At 37.0% G+C, this 10,561-nt stretch overlaps 1 protein-coding gene across 3 annotated transcripts in view; it reads left to right on the top strand.

Moving 5' to 3' along the window:
* The window catches only part of ZNF638 (zinc finger protein 638), a 98,049-nt gene that overhangs the window by 61,176 nt on the left and 26,312 nt on the right, over positions 1–10,561 (top strand). For all 3 annotated transcript variants that reach the window (XM_032178386.2, XM_032178387.2, XM_058428927.1), the window contains 6 exons: positions 3,986–4,036; positions 6,514–6,585; positions 7,372–7,458; positions 7,929–7,997; positions 8,301–8,338; positions 9,806–9,937. In XM_032178386.2, the coding sequence (XP_032034277.1) occupies positions 3,986–4,036; positions 6,514–6,585; positions 7,372–7,458; positions 7,929–7,997; positions 8,301–8,338; positions 9,806–9,937 (449 nt within the window). The remainder of the gene's footprint in view (positions 1–3,985; positions 4,037–6,513; positions 6,586–7,371; positions 7,459–7,928; positions 7,998–8,300; positions 8,339–9,805; positions 9,938–10,561) is intronic.

Genomic DNA, 10,561 nt, shown 5'->3' with positions numbered 1-10,561 from the left:
CCATCTCTAGATCTTCAATTAGCACTCTGATTATGCAGGCCATATAAAACATGCCCTTCCTGCTGACAAACTATTTCAGTTCTTATCTCATACTCCTGTAGTTTTGCCAGCAAAAGTAGTTCACTCCCTCATACCTAATGCTTTAATGCTTTTTACTGATGGCTCTGGTAAAAATGGAAAAGCAGCTATTTGGTGGAAACCACATAATTCCCTCACTTGATCTGGATTTACTACCGCTCAGGGAGCTGAGGTTGGAGCCCTAATACTGGCCCTAGAAACCTATTCCGTTCAGCCCATTAACATTGTTAGTGACTCTATTTATTTGTTGCAAAACCTTGAGACCGCCCTCGTTAAGTCCACTCTCGAGCCCACCCTGTGTGCACCTTTTCTTGGACTTCAGCATTTGCTGGATCAACATACACAGTCAGTTTTATCACACATATTCGAGCACACAGCTCACTGCCTTGCCCACTGGCTTACGGCAGTGATCAAGCAGACCTGCAGGTTATGACGTCATTGCTTGACCAAGCCACCCAGTTGCATCGATTTTTCCACCAAAATTAGAGAAATTTAACAATAGCAGCTTACCCAAAGACTGGCTAAACAAATTATCCTGCAATGCCTAGATTGCCAGCTCACAGGCACATCCCTTCCTTCAACAGGTGTTAACCTTGGAGGACTAGAACCTTATAACTGATAGAACCTTATAACTGAAACTATAGCAACAGATGTTACACACGTCCCTAAATTTGGAAAACTAAGATATGTACATGTATCCGTTGATACCAGTTCCTACCTAATTAGCGCACATGCTCTTCCTGGAGAGTCCACCCGATATATCATTAAACATCTTTTAACTTCTGTGTTTATGGGGTGGCCCACAAAAATTAAAACTGATAATAATCTGGCCTATGCCAGCTCACATTTTCAACAATTTTGTCACACATGGAGTGTCCAACATTCCACAGGCATCCCGTATAACTGACAGGCCATAGTAGAACGTGCCCACTCCACCCTTAAAAATATGCTCAGAAAACAAAAAAGGGGGAAAATTAGTAAGGACCCTGCAACACTACTAGCACAAGTGTAATTTACCCTTAATTTCTAAAATTTAAGTGATAAATTTCAATCAACTATAGAAAAGCACTTTGCTAAAACCTCTCAAGACATAAAACTCGCAGTTTTATGAAAAGATGTAAATAGTAATGTATGGTGTGGTCCAAATGAATTGCTAATGTGAGGAAGATGATATGCTTATGTTCACACCCCTCTCAGGCCCTCTTTGGATTCCAGCACGATGCATCAGACCATACCATGGCATGGCTAGGATCCAACACAGTACCAGAAGTGAAGGAAACGACCCTGCAGGACCCGCAGCTCCAGACAACACAGCTTCCTCAGACGACACAAGCCCCGGACATTACCTGGGGGATGCTGAAGAAGACAACTTACAAGGCTGAGCAAATCCTGCTCCAGACACAGAAACCATTCACTCCAGATAGTTTGTTCCTTGCTCTGCTCTCTGGTGTAAGTTGCAACTCACATAGGATCCTTTTTATGCTCTCGCTTTCCCTGCAACCCGTACCGGCTACACTCTATTGGCTCGTCTGTTAGATCCACCTTTCTTACGCCCTGTTACCTGGACAGACACCCCCTTCCCAGCCTCTAATAACGTAACTGCTTGGCTAGGAGGGATTGACTTACCTCTAGTAGGGTCCCTTATTAATGGCACACATTGGACTAAGGTGCCAGGTAACACTAGCATATCACTCCACTATCTTCCCACCGTGTGTAAGTTTTAAAAGTTCTAACCCTTACTATGTACCTGCCCAAACACAATTACGGCTACATCATGGCAAAGGAAATGCGTTAACATTCTTGGTTGCTAGTAGTTTCAAAGTGGGCAAGGCAATCAGTGCCACTTTCCCCAGCATTCTTCCCTGTGCTAAAGAACAAAGCCAGGAAAGTAATGGATTCCACTTTGGCTGGGAGGTCTGTCATGGGGGGACAAGCTGTTAGTCTCCAGTTAGGCAATTTAACATCTTAGACTGGAGCCCCCACGGTCATTTACAGGGTGACCATACTGATGTTTGCATCCATTGTGGCACCAATCATAGTTTCATAGCCATGTCCGTTCCCCTATGATTTGGGCCGAAGGGGGGTTGGGATATCCCAGACCCCACGTAGAGTCCTTGCCACCCCAAGACACACGGCATCTGGGACATCTTAGCACCTTTATGCATAATCACACAGATCAGTACCTGATTTGCCCTACCCATCCATATGTTTTTCTTATGGGAACCAGTATTTCCATTACACCTCAAAACTCCATGTTTGTGACCTGAGTGCAAGGACAGGCTTGCTTCACCTCATGTATCACTAATTACAATATATCTAATTTAAATATTACCAGTGTTATGGTATTAAGGAGACAATCTGAGGCATTCCTACCAGTGAATTTGACACATGACTGGCAAGGTTCCTTTGCTCTTGCCGCCTTAGGACATGCCCTGTCCCAGGTCAGACACCAAAGATTCATAGTTACTCTTACAGCCTTTATAGTCTCAGCCATAGTTATCCTAGCAACTGCTAGTGTTGCTGTAGCATCTATTACTGAATCAGTACAAATAGCTGCTTTTGTAGATAAGTTGGCCAGAAATGTGTGTAATGAACTTCTCTTATAGCAGGGTACAAATCAAAAGGTTCTTGCACATCTGCAAGCCCTCAAGGCTGCCTTGGAACATATAGGGGAGTGACAAGATGCACTGGCATTCTGACAGCAATTAAACTATGACTGGGAGCATAAGCATATCTGTGTCACCTCTCTACCATGGAACCAATCAATACATAGTTGGGATGAGGTGAAACAACACCTCTGGGTGACCTTACATGATAATTTAACAGCAGACGTAAAGCAACTTAAAACTAAAATTCTAGAATCCCTAAACGCCATAGATCTACATGCCCAACAAACAGTTATATGGAAGGATGTGCAAGAACATCTCTCCTGGATAGACCCTCACTCCTTGATTGGAAAAAAATATTACTAATTATACTCATGTTTATCTTACGTTATTTACTAATTCTAGGATGAAAAGCGGGAATACGAGCAGTAATCGCTACGCCTGACAAACCTGCTGCTGCACACATCTGTACTCTTCAATCAACAAAACCTGATTCAAAAAACAGAAAAGGGGGAGATGTAGGAGATTAGTCAGGGTGGTGGGAGAAGTTATAAGGAGAGACGCAAACCTTCTTGGAAGTCTGGGAGGTTTTGCAAAGCTTCGGGAGAGAATAAAGGCTGAAGGCAGCTAAATTCTCTTACCCTGATGCTAAGGGCAAGAAGTAGGTAACAAAGGAGTGTAAAGGAATTTATGTAGACGAGTTTATTTACTTTTGCAGACCTTTGATCATCCTATCGTGTGCAGGACTGCTCCCAAGGCGGTGGGGGTGACAATTACCTACAGATTGTATTGGCTCCAGGCTTTTGTCATTAAATCTGTACTGAATAAATACAAGCGGCTCCAGCTTATCAGGGCTGCATTCTCTCTTTGGTGTCTCTAAGGCTGAGCAGTCCCCTAGCCGCAATCAATGCAAAATACCTGTGTCTGTGTACTTTTTTCATCCGTCGCTTGGCCTGAGTCTGCGGGTCGGACTTGGCAGGATTTTGACTTGATATATTGTATGTGTTTGGAAATGGGGAATAGTTCCTATGCTTATGTACTGTTGTTGGGAATATTAATCGGTTCAGCCTTTCTGAAGGTCAGTCTAATGTTACTTGTTAAAATTTAAATCTGTATGCCTTTTGACACATCAAGTCCATATCTAAGAATTTGCCCCCATAGTAATTCCATGGACACACAAAGATGAGTATAGGGATGTTTCTTGCAGGGTTCTTTGGAAATTATTGCTAGGTTGACTTTTAACTAAATCCAAATGATGTTATTTGTAATGTAGTACTTAAATGTTTTTCTTGTTATTTTAGCCAAAACTGGACAAGCCAAGGCATCTGTAGCCAAAGTAAACAAATCTGCAGGTATGTTTTTTAAATTAGGATTCTAGACTATTAGTTAAAACTTTAATGTATTTTAAAATCGTATGGTAGTAGTCTTGGATTTCACATGACATAGTCTGTATTGAATGCATGCTAATCTTTGAGATTTATAATCATTAACAGTTTTGAGAAATGATATGTACTAGATAATGCTTCTATAGTAATTATTGAAATAATTTAACTGGAGAAATTTCTCATGATGAGTATCACATATTTTCTTCTTTCTCTTATTGAAGTCTCTCTTCTTCCTTTCTTTTATACAATAGTTTAATAAATATGATCCCTTGTAATTTTTGTGAGCTATAGTGGGATTTTAGGTGATTATTAAGTTTTTTTCTCTTTTCCCTGGCATAATCCTTTCCAGTTTTTCTCCTATTTCTGCTAAATCCTGATTAATTCAGGGTCATCTCTTTAAGTGGATAGAGATCAATGTATTAAATTATCTTTCAAGCCAGGCATGGTGGCTCATGCCTATAATCCCATCACTTTGGGAGGCCGAAGAGGGTGGGTCACTTGAAGTCAAGGAGTCCACCTTGGCCAACAAGGTGAAATTCTGTCTCTACTGAAAATACAAAAAAATTAGCCAGGCACCAGTGGTGCACGCCTGTAATCTCAGCTACTAGGAAGGCTGGGGCAGGAGAATCGCTTGAACCCGGGAGGTGGAAGTTGCAGTGAGCTGAGATCTTGCCACTGCACTCCAGCCTGGGGGACAGAGTGAGATTCTGTCTCAAATAAATAAACAAATAATCTTTCATATAATACTAAAAAGGAAAGGAAACAGCCTGGAACTGGCAAAAATCATTATTAGTGGCAGATCCAGAATTTTCATATAGTAGTTTCTTAGAAGCAGTAATTTGAGTGGGTTATGGGTGGCTAGGAAACTTGTCTTGAAGCTGCATTTATTTTGCTAACACTTTGATGTTGCTTTGATACCAAGTGTATGGGAGTCATTGGGGATGTGGTAGACTGGGATTAAGCTGATGGCTACCCCTTTACTTGTTGGAAATTAATGCCAGCTATTTTTAATTTTTTCCTTAAGTCCCAGTTCCCAGATAGAAGTGACTTGTGATAATAACATAGGGATAGTGAAAGAAATATCTTAAGGGCTCACTGAGGCTCAGTTTACTGCAGTGTGGCAAAAGTCGTGAATGACAAGTTAGGTGACAAGCTGTAAGGATTTGTATTGCTCTTTTTGAGCAAAGATTATGGACTGTCTTGACTGTGAAGGATGGATTTGTAAACTGTTTCAGTTGATTTTTGTAGATGTCAATGAATGCTTTTTGTATGATTTTAAAAAGTATGATTCTATTCTCATAACGTTCCTGTTAGGTAATTTTGGCAATCACCACCCTTATGTATAGGGAAATGTGTACACAAATCTGTTCGTGCCCCAAAGCTTCTTAATATAAATTGGAATTCAATTTAGATCTATTGATTTTTGATCTTGGGCTTTTTCCTCATCCATTCTCGCTAGTTGTTATGAATCCTAATTTCGAAGTTAAATCTCCTGTTGCTCTCTGAATGGTGGAAAGGGTTTGGGCTCTCTGACGATTTTCTGCAACACTTTGATGATCACATCTTTATAAACAGAACCATCTTGGAAAATAGACCGTAGTAATAGATAATGTAGGTACAAATAATGGTCAGAGCAATTTAAATAGTCCTGTACAGCTAGGAAACTGTAGGAATGAGTCAAAACAATCTTTCTATGACCTGACCATGATACAAGTGTTCTTGAATGCTTTTTAATCAATTAGGAGCCATGGAAGCATGGGTTGGGAGGATCTAGGTTTAACTGCTTTTGGAACTGCTGAAAGTATGGGATTGTTTTTATGTCCTTGGAATTAGTAATTTTGCTTCTAGTTGATCCACACATTCAGAAATTTATTTAACTTGCACGAATGCTATTTTAAGTACAGGTTGAGTATCCCTTATCCAAAATGGTTGGGAGCAGAAGTGTTTTAAGATTTTGGATTTTTTTCAGATTTCGGAATATTTGCATATATATATAATGAAATATCTGGGGGATGGGAGCCAAGTCTAAACGTGAAATTCATTTATGTTTCATATACACTTTATATACATAGCCTGAAGGCAATTTTATACAGTGTTTTAAATAATTGTGTGCATGAAACAGTTTTTTTTAAGTACTTACCTGGGAATTTCCCTCTTGTGGTGTCATGTCAGCAGCACTCGGGGTTTCAGGTTTTGGAACATTTCAGATTTTGGATTTTCAGATTAGGGATGTTTGACCTATACCCCAGTAGGGAGGTAAATATCTTATTTCAGTGATTTCTTTTTTCTGAAGAAATTATCATCATTGCTAGATTTAGAAAATGGCCTATGTTCCCAAAGATGATAGCATTTTATGTTTTGAATAAAATATAGCCTATTGTTCTTACATCTTTTTCTCTGTGAGGTTAAGTAAACCAGTTTTGACTGCATCTTTTGTGATTTAGGGAAATCAGCAAGTTCTGTAAAATCTGTGGTAACAGTAGCTGCTAAAGGTAATAAAGCTTCAATCAAAACAGGTAAGACTATTGGGGAGGAGAGATTTTATTGTTTATTCTTTATTCACGTTTTAAATTCGTATAATAATTGTTAGCATCTAATACTTGAAGAGTTTAGTAGATATTTCCTTGATATTTAAAACCTGAGCCATTTTGTTGGAATTTTGTCTTTGGCAGATAGGCAGATACATTTTTGTGCATGTAAACAATCACATATATATACAGCTATATAACTGTACATTTTTGACAGCTTTGTAATCACAGGTTGCTCTGTCGTTTCCCTCCATGAATGGTTTAATCTCTGTTTCCCTCGTTTTTTTAGAGTTGTCAATTCATATTGCCATCTCCAGTTTGTACAATTTCTTAGATGCTTGTTACTTTTAAAAAGTATGTTAGGAGAATTCATTTTTTTTTCCATAAAGAAATGGAACACTATTTAAAATAAATTTAGCACCTTGCAACTAGAGAAATCTTTTTAGTAGTATCTTTCCTAATAGACAAATTCTAAAGAATCTTTGCAGAAATTACACAGTATTATTTTTGTGTGTGTGTGATTATGATGTTGGTCTGCCACATGAAGGTTAAACATGTGGCTCATTTGATGGCATCACCAAAAAGTTGTATCTTGATTTAAATTTGCTTTTAATCTTATTGGGAAAGAGGTACTGAAAATAAATAGAAATAATGACTATTTGGAAAAGAGCTGCTTTTGTGATAAAGTCAAACTAATTTACTAATACATTAGTGTGAAACATGCTAAATGATTTAACAGACCTTTAGAATAATGGCTGACTGTACTTTTACAAGCAAAATCTGGTGGAAAGAAGTCTCTAGAAGCCAAAAAGACTGGGAATGTCAAAAACAAAGACTCTAACAAACCTGTGACTGTACCAGGTAAGCTTGAAATGTGGTCATTCAGTGCTTTGTTTTCTTTTCTTTTCTTTGACTTTTTAAGTTCGGGGGTGCATGTGCAGGTTTCTTACATAGGTAAACATGTGTCATGGGGGTTTATTGTACAGGTTATTTCATCATCCAGGTATTAAGCCTAGGACCTATTAGTTATTTTTCCTGATCCTCTCCCTCCTCCCATCCTCCACCTTCCAATAGGCCCCAGTGTGTGTTGTTTCCCTCTATGGGTCCATTTATTTTCTTTAGATCATCTTTAAGGTATATTTTGAAATTCTGCCTAAAAATTATCAAAGCGGGGATTGCTGTCTTTTGTTTTTCAAAGAGAGGTATTTGGCTTATGTCAGGTCAGCCTAAGGAGACTTGAAATGTCAAACTAGCTTAAGTTCCTATTTAGATTCATTAGTTTAATTATATTAGTGTTTTACTAGACTATAAAAGCAGACTATTTCATGCAGAAAACTCTGAAATAAAGACCAGTGTTGAAGTCAAAGCCACTGAAAACTGTGCTAAAGAAGCTATTTCTGGTAGGTCAATAGAAATTTAATTTTGTTCTTTACTTATTTTAATTACCAATGCCATACCTAAGTGAAATTAAGAATATTATGATTCATGTCTTTATCTCTTAATCTGAAATTTTGATGTCAGGAAGAATGAAATTTAAGTATGTTTTTTAAAAGCCAATGTCACTTTTGTAGTTATTTTGTACTAATTCTCTAGACTTTTGTTGTATTACACGTTTTCATGTAGCTACTGTTTAATCTATTGTGGAATAAAGTGGGATCTTGATAAGTATGTCTGCATCGTTTTTAATTTTATTTTGTATTAAGATGCTGCTTTGGAGGCCACAGAAAATGAACCAGTTAAGGTCAGTTTTCATATTTTATTTATTTCTTTAAAGCTCAAGACATTTTAACAAAAGATATTTTTCTTAAAAACCCAGGTAAAAAATTCACGGTATTTAGCATGTGAGAAATTCCAGTCATTTGTGACTTTTAAAACATGAATTTTAAAAAGGAAAAGAGAAAAAAATGTGATTTTAGCTCAAAAACCCCGAGGTGCAGACTAAGTCACAAAAATTAGGAACAGATAATCAACAAATGTACATGTTTTTTGAAGATTACTTTTCATTGAGAACAACATGTTATGCCAAAATGGGTTTTGGGTAGACAGTAGTTGGTTAAATTAGAATCAGTAGAATTTTGTGAAGTCTGTTTTTTCCTTAGAGGTAAATGGGAGATATGTTAATGGTTAGAATACCAGTTGTTTGCATTTTTGGGGAAGCAAGTGGAGTTTGCAGTTTTATTTAAAGGACGTAAAGTTCACTTAATATATTGTTTTCTTGTGTTTATATCTGTTATTACGAATACATTACAATCATTTATATTTTGCTGGTGTAGATTTTTAGATCCTTCAGGTGTTGAGCATAAGTTTATTTTTGTCTAGTAGATCCATTCTTCAAGTAGTAACTAAGTAGTAAAGTCTTATTTTAGGAAGAGTATTTTAGAGCACCAATTTAGTGTAAAGTCACACTAAAATGGTTTATGAAGATTGTAACTTCCTGCCTTTTTTCCCCCTAGAAATCAAAACTTGCCAAGTTGACTATAGCACATCATCTTTAGAAATTTCCCCAATAACCATGAAAGGAGTAATTGGCATTGATGAGAGAGTTACCTTGAAGAATAAAATGGATCTGAGAGAAGGGACGGCAGAAAACAAAGTGCTTAATTGCGTTAAGGATTGGGTTGTGGGGTAAAGATTCTCAGGAGCTTTTTTATTATGTATTGCCTAAAAGTGATTATCTTATTCAGGAAGATAAAAGGATACACACTGATTTGGAGTCTGGGGATATTATCACAAGGCACTGGGATGGCGACAGTATATGAAAGGAAGCAGTTGTAGCCAGAAACAAATGAACTTGTGTTTTAAAACAGTGGGTGACAGCTGCTTGGGTGGCTGAGACACAAGAATCACTTGAACCTGGGAGACAGAGCTTGCAGTGAGCCGAGGTTGCACCACTGCACTCCAGCCTGGGCAACAGAGCAAGACTCTCAAAAAAAAAAAAAAAAAAACAGTGGGTGAAAAAGAGTCCAGCAGACCTGGACTAGATGAGAGATGGTATAACTACAATTAGTCTGTGCTCTTGAAGAGTGTAAATTTGCAAACTTTTTTGCTTTTCTTTTTAATTTGAGGTTCAGACCAGCCTCTTGAATTTATCAGACTTTCCTCACTATTAAATGCAATGATACAGTAACATAACATGATATACAGTATAAACTTAAGTAAATATAAAACAAAGAATTTTAATAACAGGTTTTAAAAATTTGTTTTGAAGGAAACAGAAGAAATGTGTGTGATGCTTATCTCTAATTTGCCTAATAAAGGATATTCTGTAGAAGAAGTTTATGACTTAGCAAAACCATTTGGTGGTTTAAAGGATATCTTGATTTTATCATCTCATAAAAAGGTAAGAGTTGATTAATAGCTGTTCATATCCTCTGCAAGCATGCTTTGAAAAACTTAAATTTACAAAACTAAAAAGAAAGGGTTTAAAAGCAGTATCTCAAAGTAAACTTTCAAGCTAAGGGATTTTAAAATATAAAACACAGATGTCCTGTATTTTAGTATTGTTGTAATGAGACCTAGTTTTAATGATGGGGACAAATGGCTTTCTAATATGTCAAAGTTTTACTCAAAATTTTAGTTTAATAGGAAACGTTTTATATCTTCAATATGTTTAATAAATATATCTTTACTATGTTATGTTAATATGTTTAATAATAGGAAATGTTTTATATCTTTAGTATGTTTAATACATAAGTATATATATGAGAAAGAGCTTATACCAGCAACCTTTATCTATTTTGGCTTTTTAGGAAGCTATATTTATAAGATTTTGTAGATCATTCTTCTGCTTGTATTTCATACTCTTTCTGCTCTTTTATCAGTGATACTCAAATGGGAAGTAACCATTTTCAGACTCAGACTAATGATGTCATCAGTACTTAAAACAATCTAGGTTTATCTTTATGTTCTAAATTTTCTATAAGCATGTGCTGGCTTTGTATTTTTAAAACAACACATTAAAATG

The sequence above is a fragment of the Hylobates moloch genome, unplaced genomic scaffold (genome assembly GCF_009828535.3).
Source record: "Hylobates moloch isolate HMO894 unplaced genomic scaffold, HMol_V3 SCAFFOLD_15, whole genome shotgun sequence".
In the NCBI taxonomy this organism is placed as follows: domain Eukaryota; kingdom Metazoa; phylum Chordata; class Mammalia; order Primates; family Hylobatidae; genus Hylobates; species Hylobates moloch.
Note: the sequence above shows the minus strand (reverse complement) of the source record. Positions and strands in the feature narration are given on the sequence as shown.